This window comes from Oncorhynchus tshawytscha, linkage group LG07 (assembly GCF_018296145.1).
Source record: "Oncorhynchus tshawytscha isolate Ot180627B linkage group LG07, Otsh_v2.0, whole genome shotgun sequence".
NCBI classification, from domain to species: domain Eukaryota; kingdom Metazoa; phylum Chordata; class Actinopteri; order Salmoniformes; family Salmonidae; genus Oncorhynchus; species Oncorhynchus tshawytscha.
In genome coordinates, this window is record NC_056435.1 from 57,852,560 (window position 1) to 57,868,884 (window position 16,325).

Genomic DNA, 16,325 nt, shown 5'->3' on the forward strand with positions numbered 1-16,325 from the left:
CATAAGACTGCTGAACAATGAATCAAATGGCCACCCGGAGTATTTACATTGACACCCCCCCCACTTTTTGTTTTTACACTGCTGCTACTCGCTGTTTATTATCTATCCATAGTCACTTTACAAATTACCTTGACTAACCTGAACCCCCGCACATTGACTCAGTCCTTTATATAGCCTCATTATTGTAACATAATATTTTTTACTTTGGTTTATTTAGTAAAGATTTTCTTAACTCTATTTATATAATGGCACAATGCTAGACCCAAATGCAGACACAGGAGGCAGATGGTTTATTATAGTCCAAGAGATAGGCAAAAGGCAGGTCGGGGACAGGCAATAGTTCATAGCCAGGGCACAGTCCAAAACGGTACAGGGCAGCAGTCAGGCTCGAGGTCAGGGGCAGGCAGAGTGGTCAAGCAGGCAGGCAGGCTCAGAGTCAGGACAGGCAAGGGTCAGAACCAGGACGACGAGAAAACGAGAGACTGGGGGAAAACCAGGAGCTAAGAGAAAACCACCGGTTGACTTGGCAAGCAAGACAAACTGGCACAGACAGACAGACAGACAGACAGAAAACACAGGTGTAAATACACAGTATTTAATGGGGAATGGGGAAGAAGGGTGACAAGGACAGGTGAAACAGATCAGGGTGTGACAATTTCTTGAACTGCATTGTTGGGTAAGGGTAAGGGCTTGTAAGTAAGCATTTCACGGTAAGGTCTACACCTGTTGAATTCGGCGCATGTGACAAATAAAATTTGATATGATTAGATGTTAGCGATGCAGAAAAATTTACCGTTTTTACATAGAATTAAGCATAATGATAATGGCTCTAGATTGCAGGAAAAAGCTGTTTCAAATGCTAAATACTCCAACCTCCAATGCCCTCCGGCCATCCTCAAATACTGTGTGTGTGTGTGTGTGTGTGTGTGTGTGTGTGTGTGTGTGTGTGTGTGTGTGTGTGTGTGTGTGTGTGTGTGTGTGTGTGTGTGTGTGTGTGTGTGTGTGTGTGTGTGTGTGTGTGTGTGTGTGTGTGTGTGTGTGTGTGCGTGCGTGTGTGGCCTAGTGGTTAAGAGTGTTGGGCCAGTAACCGAGAGGTTGCTGGTCTGAATCCCCGAGCCGAATAGGTGAAAAATCTGTTGATGTACCCTTGAGCAAGGCACTCAGCCCTAATTGCTCCTGTAAGTTGCTCTGGATATGACCGTCTGCTAAATAGCGTAAATGTATGTGCTCGTGTGTGTGTGTGCTCATGCGTGCACATTTGTGCATGCTTATGTGTAAAGAAGAGGGAATGTTGTCAATTAACTCACTACCAGCAATGAGTGGTTGTTTCTTTACATTACATAGACACTGCAATCTCGAATGTAGGGTATGTAAGTGTGACATATATGGATATACAGCAATTTCACAAGACAAGCAAAGTAATGTTGAAATGATTGTTTCCCTTTATTCATATCATTGACACATAACAAGCTATCTGTGCATGTATTCCTGGTCAATTATAGTATACTGGCACCTTTGATGTTTCCTGTGGTCTTATGTCTCCTCATTTGGCTGAGAGAGAGAAAGAGATAGAAGAGAGAGAGAAAGAGAAAAGGAACGGAAAGAGAGAGAGAGAGAGAACGTGAGAGGGAGAGATAGTACAAATATGTCAGAGCCTCTCAACTTTAAGCACTGTATACCTGATTTGTGTTTTTACCTGATTTTGTACCTGAAGTTTTTTGCAAGGTTGGAGACATTAAAACTCGTTGTTCAACCACTCCACAAATGTCTTGTTAACAAACTATCGTTTTGGCAAGTCGGTTAGGACATCTACTTTGTGCATGACACAAGTATTTTCCAACAATTGTTTACAGACAGATTATTTGTCTTGATGTCAGCTTTATTTGTCTTGATGTCAGCTTTGCACACTTTTGGCATTCTCTCAACCAGCTTCATGAGGTAGTCACCTGGAATGCATTTCAATTAACAGGTGTGCCTTGTTAAAAGTTCATTTGTGGAATGTCTTTCCTTCTTAATTTGTTTAAGCCAATCAGTTGTGTTGTAACAAGGTAGGGGTGGTATACAGAAGATAGCCCTATTTGGTAAAATACCAAGTACATATTATGGCAAGAACAGCTCAAATAAGCAAAGAGAAATGACAGTCCATCATTACTTTAAGACATGAAGGTCAGTCAATCTGGAAAATGTAAAGAACTTTGAAAGTTTCTTCAAGGGCAGTCGCAAAAACCATCAAGAGCTATGATGAAACTGTCTCTCATGAGGACAGCCACAGGAAAGGAACACCAAGAGTTACCTCTGCTGAAGAGGATAAGTTCATTAGAGTTACCAGCCTCAGAAATGGGCAATTAACTGCACCTCATATTGCAGCCCAAATAAACACTTTACAGAGTTCAAGTATCAACAGATACATCTCAACATCAACTGTTCAGAGGAGACTGCGTGAATCAGGCCTTCGTGGTCAAATTGCTGCAAAGAAACCACTACCAAAGGACACCAATAAGAAGAAGAGATTTGCTTGGGCCAAGAAACACAAGTAATGGACATTATACTGGTGGAAATCTGTCCTTTGGTCTGATGAGTCCAAATTTGAGAATTTTGGTTCCAACCGCTGTGTCTTTGTGAGACGCAGAGTAGGTGAACGGATGAACTCTGCATGTGTGGTTCCCCCCGTGAAGCATGGAGGAGTGATGGTGGGGGATGCTTTGCTGGTGACACTGTTTGTGATATATTTAGAATTCAAGGCACACTTAACCAGCAAGGCTACCACAGCAACGATACACCATCTCATCTGGTTTGCGCTTAGTGGGACTATCATTTGTTTTTCAACGGGGCAATGACTCAACACACCTCCAGGCTATGTGAGGGCTATTTGACCAAGAAGGAGAGTGATGGAGTGCTGCATCAGATGACCTGGCCCCCATAATCACCTGACCTCAACCCAATTGAGAAGGTTTGGGATGAGTTGGACCGCAGAGTGAAGGAAAAGCAGCCAACAAGTGCTCAGCATACGTGGGAACTCCTTCAAGCATTCCAGGTGACTACCTCATGAAGCTGGTTGTAAGAATGTCAAGTGTGTGCAAAGCTGTCATCAAGGCAAATAAGGTTAACCACCTTGTGCTTGATGACAGCTTTGAATAATCTAAAATATATTTTGATTTGTTTAACACTTTTTTGGTTACTACATGATTCCATATGTGTTATTTAATCATTGTGATGTCTTCACTATTATTCTACAATGTAGAAAATAGAAAAAATTCAGAAAAACCCTTGAATGAGTAGGAGTGTCCAAACCTTTGACTGGTACTGTATGCAGTTGAACCAGGCTGTAAATGTCCTGTAATCACCCATGATGACAGACAGTTGTGGCTGTTATGTGCATCTAATTTCATGTGTTATATCTCTATGGTCATGGGTACCTTTTTTCTCTGCCTGCTCCACCATTTCATGGATGATGTCTTCCAGCACAGGGGCCACATGCTCCAGCTGTTTGGCTGTCAGTCGAACACTTATCTCCACTGTCTTCCCCTGTCCACACACATTTATTAGACTTTTATAACACAAAATAGTCAACAACAAAAAACTTTCACACATTCTGTGTGTGTGTGTGTGTGTGTGTGTGTGTGTGTGTGTGTGTGTGTGTGTGTGTGTGTGTGTGTGTGTGTGTGTGTGTGTGTGTGTGTGTGTGTGTGTGTGTGTGTGTGTGTGTGTGTGTGTGTGTGTGTACTTACAGGAGTTCCACCATCGTCCTCAGGAAGCTGTTGGATGGTGACATCCTGAAACTGTCCATCCTCTGACCGAGGCTCTATGTCCTTCTTCCCCAACTTATCCTGTAGGGCCTAAACACATACACACATATTTTCAAATAATGTGTCTGAATCAACTACTTCTATTGGAAGTATTTTAAAGAATTTTCAAATCATTTCTGGAAAAAACCTACTGTTTGAAAACATTTTAAAATACTTATATCAAATACCAAATAGACATGGGTTCAAATTCATGGGAGTATTTATTTGAGTATTTTTTAAATATATTCCAATATTCAACTACTTGTTTTCAAATCAAAAATATCAAAATATTTAATGTCTCTGAATACCCTAAATAGTATTTGAACCCAGGTCTGACACAGATTGTGTAGAACAGACATGCCTCAGCTTTAGAAATCATATCAGCTCTGGTCATGGCATTTTTATCTGCAAAATACAGTACCGTGCACCCTTCTTAACGTGACACTGGTATTCTCCCACTGGGCACATACATCAGTTCAACATCGAGTTTTCATTTACATTTGGTTGAGTTGTCAACTAACATGAAATCAACAAAAAATGTCACCCTGTCATTGGTTTTAGGTTAGAAAAAAAGACCAAATTCCCTGATGTCGATGACTTTTTGCAAATCCAATCCGTTTTCCACGTTGATTCAATGTCATCACATTGTTTGGTTGATTCAACCAGTTTTTTCCCAGTGGGTTGGCTGTTTTGTTTACCTCTGTCCCCCCCTTCCTGTGACTCACTTCACGCTTCTCACCTTCAACTCCCTCATCTCTTTGGGGCTGAAGAAGGAGAAGTGTCCCTCTGCCCGTTCATGCAGCATGGCCACCAGACACACCAGCACCACACAGCCCGTCACCGCTCCACGCATGGTCATCCTGCTTAGTCCTGTCCAACACAAACTTGTTTGTATGATGTTGTTTGACCATTCAAGAATAATGATGCTGACCAAGACAATTGACTTGTGTAATGTCAACATCATGTAATGAAAGTAAACTGATTGCACAGATGGCTGCTCACACAAACACTCAAGCACAAGCACGTACATATGCAGACAGGCACACAAAAAACACACACACGGTGAGTAAACTCCTTAATAAATAAATACAAAAAGACAAACAGAAAATGAGACTGACAGAGCCAGAGATAGATAAAGACAGACAGACAGACAAACAGACAGAAAAAGAGAGACCAACAGAGAAAGAGAGACAGACAGAGACAGACAGATCCATACCGCCAACTTGTTGAACTACCCACTCTGTTTCCCTGTGTGAGTCCCTGCTGGTGATGAGCTAACTGGCTGTGTCCTGCTGTTCTGTCACCCTGCTAGAGACCCTGCTCTTTATATGGATCCACATCCTCATCCCTCGGTCTCTTTTACTGTCCCCTCTGACATCTGCTCCTCAACAGCTCTACCAGCCACTCTCCTCCAGCTCCCGGAAACACAGGCATGTCTTAATGGGAATGGGCTGCCTTTCTTCTTGAATCAAATCAAATCAAAGTTTATTTGTCACGTGCGCCGAATACAACAGGTGTAGTAGACCTTACAGTGAAATGCTTACTTACAGGCTCTAACCAACAGTGCAACTTCTAAGTAAAAAAAAAGGCTTAGGTGAACAATAGGTAAGTAAAGAAATAAAAGCAACAGTAAAAAGACAGTGAAAAATAACAGTAGCAAAGGGGGTTACTGTGGAAAAAAGTAGAATAATAATAGGATTTATTATGTGTTTACAGTACTATTTCCCTTGTTATTGTCTTACTGCCAGATAATGTCAGAGCACAGACAATTCTGATTAAAGAGGACGTTTTGAGAGAGAAAATTCTATGCCAAATGTACATGCTGTTTTTGACTATGTTTGTTTGTGTGTGCACATGTATGTGTGTGTGTGTGGGGGGGGGGGCTGCTTCAGTTATAGCCAATAATACATTCTCAGCTCTTCAGTAATATCCTGTCTACCGTGACGTTTATGACCTGGCATTGTAACACTCAGCTACACACATGGCACCACATACATTCATTTCCTGGTAACAGGTTACCGTGGATGACTTTTACCATACCGTTTCCTGCTGTAACACTTCACTTGTTTACTATTTAATCAATCATTCTTGCATGGTATTTTAGAAAAAACATTTTTAGATATCCTTCATGTGACGTGGACCTTGTCTAAATGGACTGTAGATGGACATAATAAATTCATAGAGATAAATGTCAAATGTGTTTTAGTGACTGGTCTTTGTTGTAGGCTATCCTTTGCTTGTTCCGACAGTGTTGTAATTTTCTCTATTTATTTTTATGCAATAAGCGTGATTGACTGAGCATGAGGAAACCTTTAATGTCTAGATTTGGCCAGTTACATTTTTTGTTGAGTGGTTAGGGACAGGTTGAAATTTACTGGGGGGAGGGATGGACCAAAATAGGAGAGGGATTGTCAAACTTAAAAATGTTTGCTTTGAGGAGAGTTGTGTTTTTTTCATTGGGCACAGGTGAGGGTAGTGACCAATAAAACAAAGGTTTGCTATTGTGTAGCTATTATTAAGCTTAAGCTACTGCAGGCCTATGAAATGAAGGCAGTGCGCCCTGCCCTGGCGGACCTACTGCCTCCGACAGGTGAGGTGAGTTGAAGAAGACTGTTTCAGGCCTGCCAGAGTTAATCCTATAATCTAAAAATATAATGCTTATCTTTATACAAAATATTCTGATCGAAAATTTACAAATTAGCCTCCTTCTGTATATCTATAGCTGTTAGCAGACGCAATAGCCATCTGTCATAAAGAAATGAATGTTGTGTCATAGCACGCCACCAGCATACCTCTATCTCTCGCTATCTCTCTGGGGTTAGGACGAAGCTTCTGTTTGTCACGTCCTGGTCGAAGTATTTTGTGTTTATCTTTATTTATTTGGTCAGGCCAGGGTGTGGCATGGGTTTTTGTATGTGGTGTGTATATATGGGGGATTGTAGCTAGTGGGGTGTTCTAGATAAGTCTATGGCTGTCTGAAGTGGTTCTCAATCAGAGGCAGGTGTTTATCGTTGTCTCTGATTGGGAACCATATTTAGGCAGCCATATTCTTTGAGTTTGGTGTGGGTGATTGTCCTTAGTGTCTTTGTTCCTGTCGCTGTGTTAGTTGACACAAGTATAGGCTGTTTCGGTTTTCGTTAAGTTTATTGTTTTGTAGTGTTTTGTGTGTATTCGTGTTACGTTTGTTTGATTAAACATGGATCGCAATCTACACGCTGCATTTTGGTCCGACTCTCCTTCACACCTAGAAAACCGTTACAGAATCACCCACCACAAACGGACCAAGCAGCGTGTCAACAGGCAGGAGCAGCCCAAAGAGGAGATGCGTAAGAAGGATTTCTGGACATGGGAGGAGATCCTCGACGGGAGAGGACCCTGGGCTAAACCAGGGAGTGTAGCCGCCCAAAGGTGCAACAGGAGAAGAGGCAACAGAGGCAGCAGCAGCAGGAGCAGCAGCAGCTACAGTGGGAGAGGTTGCACCACCTGGAGAAATGGACATGGGAGGAGGAACTGGACGGTACAGGACCCTGGGATCAGCCTGGAGATTATTGTCGCCCCAAAGCCGAGCTGGAGGCAGCAAAAGCAGAGAGGCGGCATTATGAGGAGCTAGCACGGCAGAGCGGATGGAAGCCCGGGAGTCAGCCCCAAAAAAATCTTTGGGGGGGGGCTCACAGGGAGTATGGCTACGCCAGGTAGGAGACCTGCGCAAACTCCCTGTGCTTATCGGGGGGCTAGAGAGACCGGGCAGGCACCGTGTTATGCAGTGGTGCGCGCACGGTGAGGAATATTCCAGCTCCTCGGATCGGCCGGGCTAGAGTGGGCATCGAGCCAGGTAAGGTTGGGCAGGCTTGGTGCTCAAGAGCTCCAGTGCGCCTGCACGGTCCGGTCTATCCAGTACCACCTCCACACCCCAGCCCTCCGGTAGCAGCTCCCCGCACCAGGCTTCCTGTGCGTGTCCTCGGTCCAGTACCACCAGTACCAGCACCACGCATCAGGCCTACAGTGCGCCTCGCCTCTCCAGCGCTGTCGGAGCCTTTCTCCTCTCCTGCGCTGCCGGAGTCTCCCGCCTATCTAGCGCTGTTAGAGCTTTCCTCATCTCCAGCGCTGCCGGAGTCTCCCGCCTGTTCAGCGCAGCCAGAGCCTTCCTCCGACACAGCGCTGCAGGAGTCTCCCGCCTGTTCAGCGCAGCCAGAGCTGCCAGTCTGCATGGAGCAGTCAGAGCTGCCAGTCTGCATGAAGCAGCCAGAGCTGTCAGTCTGCATGAAGCAGCCAGAGCTGTCAGTCTGCATGAAGCAGCCAGAGCTGTCAGTCTGCATGAAGCAGCCAGAGCTGTCAGTCTGCATGAAGCAGCCAGAGCTGTCAGTCTGCATGGAGCAGCCAGAGCTGTCAGTCTGCATGGAGCAGCCAGAGCTGTCAGTCTGCAAGGAGCTGTCAGTCTGCAAGGAGCTGTCAGTCTGCAAGGAGCTGCCAGTCTGCAAGGAGCTGCCAGTCTGCACGAAGCCGCCAGAGCTGTCAGCCTACATGGAGCAGCCAGAGCCGCCAGTCAGCGTGGAGCAGACAGAGCCGCCAGTCAGCGTGGAGCAGCCAGAGCCGCCAGTCAGCATGGAGCAGCCAGATCTTTCAGTCTGCCAGGATCCGCCAGTCAGCCAGACTCTTCCAGATCCGCCAGTCAGCCACTCTTCCAGATCCGCCAGTCAGCCAGACTCTTCCAGATCCGCCAGACCCTTCCAGATCCGCCAGTCAGCCAGACCCTTCCAGATCCGCCAGTCAACCAGACTCTTCCAGATCCGCCACTCAGCCAGACTCTTCCAGATCCGCCACTCAGCCAGACTCTTCCAGATCCGCCACTCAGCCAGACTCTTCCAGATCCGCCACTCAGCCAGACTCTTCCAGATCCGCCACTCAGCCAGACTCTTCCAGATCCGCCACTCAGCCAGACTCTTCCAGATCCGCCACTCAGCCAGACTCTTCCAGATCCGCCACTCAGCCAGACTCTTCCAGATCCGCCACTCAGCCAGACTCTTCCAGATCCGCCACTCAGCCAGACTCTTCCAGATCCGCCAGTCAGCCAGACTCTTCCAGATCCGCCAGTCAGCCAGACTCTTCCAGATCCGCCAGTCAGCCAGACTCTTCCAGATCCGCCAGTCAGCCAGACTCTTCCAGATCCGCCAGTCAGCCAGACTCTTCCAGATCCGCCAGTCAGCCAGACTCTTCCAGATCCGCCAGTCAGCCAGACTCTTCCAGATCCGCCACTCAGCCAGACTCTTCCAGATCCGCCACTCAGCCAGACTCTTCCAGATCCGCCACTCAGCCAGACTCTTCCAGATCCGCCACTCAGCCAGACTCTTCCAGATCCGCCACTCAACCAGACTCTTCCAGATCCGCCAGTCAGCCAGACTCTTCCAGATCCGCTAGTCAACCAGACTCTTCCAGATCCGCTAGTCAACCAGACTCTTCCAGATCTGCTAGTCAACCAGACTCTTCCAGATCCGCCAGTCAGCCAGACTCTTCCAGATCTGCTAGTCAACCAGACTCTTCCAGATCCGCCAGTCAGCCGGGACCTGCCAGATCTGCCAGTCGGCCAGGATCTGCCAGTCGGCCAGTATCCGCCAGTCAGCCAGGATCCGCCAGTCAGCCAGGATCTGCCAGATCCGCCAGTCAGCCAGGATCTGCCAGATCCGCCAGTCAGCCAGGATCTGCCAGTCAGCCGGGATCTGCCGAAACCACCAGCCAGCCAGGATCTGGTAGATTTATCTACATGCCTGAGCTTCCTCTCACTCCTGAGCTTCCTCTCACTCCTGAGCTTCCTCTCACTCCTGAGCTTCCTCTCACTCCCGAGCTGCCTCAGTCCCGAGCTGCCCCTCAGTCCCGATCTGCTCCTCAGTCCAGTGGGTTTCTGGGTGAGGACTACTAGGCCATGGTCGGCGGCGAGGGTGGACTATATAGGGACGCGAGGAGAGGGGACTAAGACATTAATTGAGTGGGGTCCACGTCCCGCGCCGGAGCCGCCACCATGGACAGACGCCCACCCGGACCCTCCCTATTTGTTTTGAGGTGCGTTCGGGAGTCCGCACCTTAGGGGGGGGGGTTCTGTCACGCCCTGGTCGAAGTATTTTGTGTTTATCTTTATTTATTTGGTCAGGCCAGGGTGTGGCATGGGTTTTTGTATGTGGTGTGTATATATGGGGGATTGTAGCTAGTGGGGTGTTCTAGATAAGTCTATGGCTGTCTGAAGTGGTTCTCAATCAGAGGCAGGTGTTTATCGTTGTCTCTGATTGGGAACCATATTTAGGCAGCCATATTCTTTGAGTTTGGTGTGGGTGATTGTCCTTAGTGTCTTTGTTCCTGTCGCTGTGTTAGTTGACACAAGTATAGGCTGTTTCGGTTTTCGTTACGTTTATTGTTTTGTAGTGTTTTGTGTGTATTCGTGTTACGTTTGTTTGATTAAACATGGATCACAATCTACACGATGAATTTTGGTCCGACTCTCCTTCACACCTAGAAAACCGTTACACTGTTCCTTATATACAGTTGAAGTTGGAAGTTTACATACACCTTAGCCAAATACATTTAAACCCAGTTTCACAATTCCTGACATTTAATCCAAGTACAAATACCCTGTCTTAGGTCAGTTAGAATCACCACTTTATTTTAAGAATTTGAAATGTCAGAATAATAGTAGAGAATGATTTATTTCAGTTTTTATTTCTTTCATCACATTCCCAGTGGGTCAGAAGTTTACATACACTCAATTAGTATTTGGTAGCATTGCCTTTAAAATGTTTAACTTGGGTCAAATGTTTCAGGTAGCCTTCCACAAGCTTCCCACAATAAGTTGGGTGAATTTTGGCCCATTCCTCCTGACAGAGCTGGTGTAACTGAATCAGGTTTGTAGGCCTCCTTGATAGCACACGCTTTTTCAGTTCTGTCCACAAATGTTCTATAGGATTGAGGTCAGGGCTTTGTGATGGCCACTCCAACAACTTGACTTTGTTGTCCTTAAGCCATTTCGTCACAACTTTGGCAGTATGCTTGGGGTCATTGTCCATTTGGAAGACCCACTTGTGACCAAGCTTTAACTTCCTGACTGATGTCTTGAGATGTTGCTTCAATATATCCACTTAATTTTCCACCCTCATGATGCCATCTATTTTGTGAAGTGCACAAGTCCCTCTTGCAGCAAACACCCCCACAACATGATGCTGCCACCCCCATGCTATACAGTTAGGATGGTGTTCTTCGGCATGCAAGCCCCCCCTTTTTCCTCCAAACATAACGATGGTCATTATGGCCACATAGTTATATTTTTGTTTCATCAAACCAGGGGACATTTCTCTCAACTACGATCTTTGTCCCCATGTGCAGTTGCAAACCGTAGTCTGGCTTTTTTATGGCGGTTTTGGAGCAGTGGCTTCTTCCTTGCTGAGCGGCCTTTCAGGTTATGTCGATGTAGGACTCGTTTTACTGTGGATATAGATACTTTTGTACCTGTTTCCTCAGCATCTTCACAAGATCCTTTGCTGTTGTTCTGGGATTGATTTGCACTTTTCACACCAAAGCACGTTCATCTCTAGGAGACATAACGCGTGGTATGACGGCTGCATGGTCACATGGTGTTGCTATTGTTTGTACAGATGAACGTGGATGAACCAGACATGTGGAGGTCTACAATGTTTTTTCTGAGGTCTTGGCTGATTTCTTTTGATTTTCCCATGATGTCAAGCAAAGCGGCAGTTTGACGGTAGGCCTTCAAATACATCCACAGGTACACCTCTAATTGACTCAAATGATGCCAATTAGCGTATCAGAAGCATCTAAAGCATGACATAATTTTCTGAAATTTTCCAAGCTGTTTTAAGGCACAGTCAACTTAGTGTATGTAAACTTCTGACGCACTGGAATTGTTATACAGTGAATTCTACGTGAAATAATCTGTCTGTAAACAATTGTTGGAAAAATTACTTGTGTCATGCACAAAGTAGATGTCCTAACTGACTTGCCAAAACTATAGTTGGTTAACAAGACATTTGTGGAGTGATTGAAAAATGACTTTTAATGAATCCAACCTAAGTATGTAAACTTCCGACTTCAACTGTATATATAAGTTGGTTAGGACATCTACTTTGTGCATGACACAAGTCATTTTTCCAACAATTGTTTACAGACAGATTATTTCACTTATACCTCACTGTATAACAATTCCAGTGGGTCAGAAGTTTACATACATGAGAGGATCTGCAGATAAGAACTGAAGAAACTCCCCAAATACAGGTGTGCCAAACTTGTAGCGTCATGAAAATTGCTGTGCAGCGACCTGTTTTTGCTTTGTCATTATGCGGTATTGTGTGTAGGGAAAAAAACAATTTAATACATTTTAGAATGAGGCTGTAACGTAACAAAATGTGTAAAAAGTCTAGTACTGAAAGCAAAAGTCTGAATGCACTGTACAAACAGCATGATCACTTTGCTCGTTGTATTAATTCTCGCATCTGCGAGCTCTCCTCCTCTCACCTTTTCCAATTCGCTTGTGGACTTTAGTGCATTGTCTGTGACCAGGCAAAGAAACCTTTCCAAGCCAAACCTTCATACCAGAACCATTAACCGCTACACACAGCCTACAATGTTTTTCATACATTTATTTTTATTTTTATTGAACCTTTATTTAATTAGGCAAGTCAGTTAAGAACAAATTCTCATTTACAATGACGGGCTACCAAAAGGCAAAAGACCTCCTGTGGGGACGGGGGTTGGGATTAAAAAAATAAATAACATAAATATAGGACAAAACACACATCACAACAAGAGAGACAACATAGCACTACATAAAGAGAGACCTAAGACAATAACATAGCAAGGCAGCAACACATGACAACACAACATAGTAGCAACACAACATGGTAGCAGCACAAAACATGATAAAAATATTATTGTGCAGAGACAACAGCACAAAGGGCAAGAAGGTAGAGATAACAATACATCACGCAAAGCAGCCACAACTGTCAGTAGGGAGTGTCCATGATTGAGTCTTTGAATGAAGAGATTGAGATAAAACTGTCCAGTTTGAGTGTTTGTTGCAGCTCGTTCCAGTCGCTAGCTACAGCGAACTGAAAAGACGAGCGTCCCAGGGATATGTGTGCTTTGGGGACCTTGAACAGAATGTGACTGGCAGAACGGGTGTTGTATGTGGAGGATGAGGGCTGCAGTAAATATCTCAGATGGGGGGAGTGAGGCCTAAGAGGGTTTTATAAATAAGCATCAACCGGTGGGTCTTGCGACAGGTATATAGAGATGACTAGTTTACAGAGGAGTATAGAGTGCAGTGATGTGTCCTATAAGGAGCATTGGTGGAAAATGATGACTGAATGGCTGAATGGTAAAGAACATCTAGCCGCTCGAGAGCACCCTTACCTGCTGATCTATAAATGATGTCTCTGTCATCTAGCATGGGTAGAATGGTCATCTGAATCAGGGTTAGTTTGGCAGCTGGGGTGAAAGAGGAGAGATTACAATAGAGGAAACCAAGTCTAGATTTAACTTTAGCCTGCAGCTTTGATATGTGCTGACAGTGTACTGTCTAGCCATACTCCCAAGTACTTGTATGAGGTGACTACCTCAAGCTCTAAATCCTCAGAGGTAGTAATCACACCTGTGGGGAGAGGGGCATTCTTCTTTTCAAACCACATGACCTTTGTTTTGGAGGTGTTCAGAACAAGGTTAAGGGTAGAGAAAGCTTGTTGGACACTAAGAAAGCTTTGTTGTTGGGCATTTAACACAAAATCCGGGGAGTGGCCAGCTGAGTATGTGACTGCATCATCCGCATATAAATGGATGAGAGAGCTTCCTACTGCCTGAGCTATGTTGTTGATGTAAATTGAGAAGAGCGTGGGGCCTAGGATTGAGCCTTGGGATACTCCCTTGGTGACAGGCAGTGGCTGAGACAGCATATTTTCTGACCTTATACACTGCACTCTTTGAGAAAGGTAGGTAGCAAACCAGGTCAAAGACCCCTCAGAGACACCAATATTCATTAGCCGGCCCACAAGAATGGAATGGTCTACCATTACAAAAGCTTTGTCCAAGTCAATAAAAATAGCAGCACAACATTGCTTAGAATCAAGGGCAAAGATGACATCATTGAGGACCTTTAAGGTTGCAGTGACACATCCATAACCTGAGATGTCCATAACCTGGACATCAAGAAAACCAGTCAGTTGATTATTGATAAGTTTTTCCAACACTTTTGATAAACAGGGCAACATAGAAATAGGCCTATAACAGTTAGGATCAGCTTGACCCCCCCCTTTAAATAAAGGACGAACCGTGGCTGCCTTCCAAACAATGGGAACCTCCCCAGAAAGGAGAGATGGGTTAAAAAGGTCGGAGATAGGCTTGGCGATTATAGGGGCAGCAACCTTAAAGAAGAAAGGGTCTAAACCATCTATCCCAGATGTTTTTTGGGGGTAAAGTTTCAGGAGCTCCTCTAGCACCTCGGACTAAGTGACTGACTGCAGGAAAAAACTTTGTAGCAAGGCAGGGGAAAAAGAGGGAGAAGCATCGGGATAGTTCCAATAGAAGGGGTGGGAGATGAGGAAATGTTGGAAGGGCAAGGAGGCATGGCTGAGTCAAATAGGAATCCTGACTTAATGAAGTGGTGATTAAAAAGCTCAGCCATGTGCTTCTTGTCAGTAACAACCACATCATCAACTTTAAGTGACATGGGCAGCTGTGAGGAGGAGGGTTTATACTCCAGGTCTTTAACTGTTTTCCAGAACTTCTTGGGGTTAGACCCACAGAGAGAGAACTGCTCCTTGAACTTTGGCCTTCCGGATAGCCTGAGTGCACTTATTTCTCATTTGTCCGAACGAGAGCCAGTCAGCCTGAGTATGCGTGTGCCGAACCTTTCATCAAATGCAATTCTTGAGGTAGAGTAACTCTGCAAGATCATGGTCGAGCCAGGGGCTGAACTTGTTTTTAATTCTTATTTTCTTTATGGGGGCGTGTTTGTTTACAATACTACTGAAAATATTTAAAAAAGAAGGTCCAAGCATCTTCGACAGGGATCAAGCTGATTCTATACCATTTTACAGAGGCCAGTTCATGAAGGAAGGCTTGCTCTTTCAAGTTTTTTAGCAAGCGTCTATGACAAATCAGGACAGGTCATTTCACTGAGCAGCCATTATGAACACAAGCTGTAAAACAGTGATCACTAAGGTCATTACAGAAAACTCCGGACTGATACCTATCAGGATTATTTGTGAGGAAAAATACAAGAAGAGTAGCCTTTTCTGGGTGTTTGGAGTCCTACCTTGTGGGATTGGTAATAATCTGAGAAAGATTTAGGGAGTCCCATTGCTTAGAACTTGGTCGGGTGGTTTAAGTATTTCCCAGTTTAGGTCACCTAGCAGGACAAATTCAGACTTGGTGTAAGGGGCCAGGAGAGCTTAGGGTACAGGGGTGTTGGCCGGTGCAGGCCGGTGCTGATGGAAGACGATAGCACCCAGCAACAGTCAACAAAGCTATTTGAAAGTGAAATACTTCAAACCAGCAAATCAAATTGTTTGGGGACAGACTTGGTGGAGACAACAAATATGTTGTTACCATATTATCTAAAGTCATAGCTAGCTACTGGAACTAACGCGTTAGTAAAGCCGCTACGATCATGCAGTACAGTGTACAGTCAGCAAGCAGTTTAACAGTTACACCGACAGGCCACTGTGGCAATAAATTAATCAAATCAAAAGCTTACCTTGACTTGGAAGAGTTCCAGCGTTGGATAGCCATAGCCAGCTAGCTAAAATAGCATCCAACTCTGTTTGAGTAGGCTAAAATTGCTAACTGCATTCACTGAATGGAAGAAAAAAAATGACAAGAAGAAATATAGCTAGCTCTATCTCTACTGCTTCTCCTTATTTTTTGAAGAAATTCATTTTTTCAAAACTGTTCAACTATTGTCTTTTTCCATCACTGAGTCAACTACTCACCACATTGTGTGCACTGCAGTGCTAGCTAGCTGTAGCGTATGCTTTCAGGACTAGATTCATTCTTGGATCCTATGATTGGGTGGACAACATGTCAGTTCATTCTGCAAGAGCTCTGATAGGTTTTCAGATTCAGAAAGCTTTAATGTCCTCAAGAGGCAAGTCATCTTGCAGCAGTCATAAAACATATAACATCTAAAAATGTTAAATAAATAGCTAAGAATATTTAAAAACAAATAGGCATGGTAAGTGCAATTTCATAGTGCAAGTGCTAAGTGCAATTAGTCCAACATTTGTTAAGTTGCAGAATTGCATTCGGAATAAAAGAGAACAAGGCCCTATTTTTTTAACCTTAGTTAGTCTGTACCTGCATCCAGAGGGAAGGAGCTGGAATTCAGGGTGGAGTGGATGGGAAGAGTCAACCGCTATTTTATTTGGACGTCCTCCGGAAGTTATCATAATTACTGTGTAAATCTATGGAAGGGGGTGAGAACCAAGAACCTCTTAGATTTTGTATTGAAGTCAATATACCAAGAGGAGGACAGAAGCTAGCTGTCCTCTG

The 16,325-nt window shown here is 44.7% G+C and overlaps 1 protein-coding gene across 3 annotated transcripts; it reads right to left on the bottom strand.

Annotated features, from left to right (window-relative positions):
- Window positions 1-265: 265 nt before the first annotated feature.
- mlnl (motilin-like) lies at window positions 266-5,124 on the bottom strand. Of its 3 annotated transcripts, none has more exons than XM_042325032.1 (6): window positions 5,025-5,124; window positions 4,525-4,655; window positions 3,729-3,836; window positions 3,418-3,525; window positions 1,514-1,553; window positions 266-540 (listed from the first exon to the last, which is right to left on the bottom strand). In XM_042325032.1, the coding sequence occupies exons 2-6, from the start codon at window positions 4,642-4,644 to the stop codon at window positions 437-439; spliced, it is 480 nt and encodes a 159-aa protein (XP_042180966.1). In that variant the 5' UTR covers window positions 4,645-4,655; window positions 5,025-5,124; the 3' UTR covers window positions 266-436. The 3 variants fall into 3 exon arrangements, with proteins under 3 accessions (XP_042180966.1, XP_042180968.1, XP_042180967.1); XM_042325034.1 differs by having other exon boundaries at window positions 269-540; window positions 1,514-1,551; window positions 3,417-3,525; window positions 5,002-5,110; XM_042325033.1 differs by lacking the exon at window positions 266-540 and having other exon boundaries at window positions 1,420-1,551; window positions 3,417-3,525; window positions 5,002-5,110.
- Window positions 5,125-16,325: the final 11,201 nt, after the last annotated feature.

Bases quoted from the DNA above. Each gene is read 5' to 3' on its own strand.
- mlnl (XM_042325032.1), bottom strand. From the start codon at position 4,644: ATGACCATGCGTGGAGCGGTGACGGGCTGTGTGGTGCTGGTGTGTCTG. The intron at 3,837-4,524 runs GTGAGAAGCGTG...GTATGTGTTTAG, and splicing joins AAGAGATGAGGGAGTTGAAG to GCCCTACAGGATAAGTTGGG. The intron at 541-1,513 runs GTGCCAGTATAC...TGTCTGTGCCAG, and splicing joins GACCACAGGAAACATCAAAG to TTTGTCTTGCTTGCCAAGTC.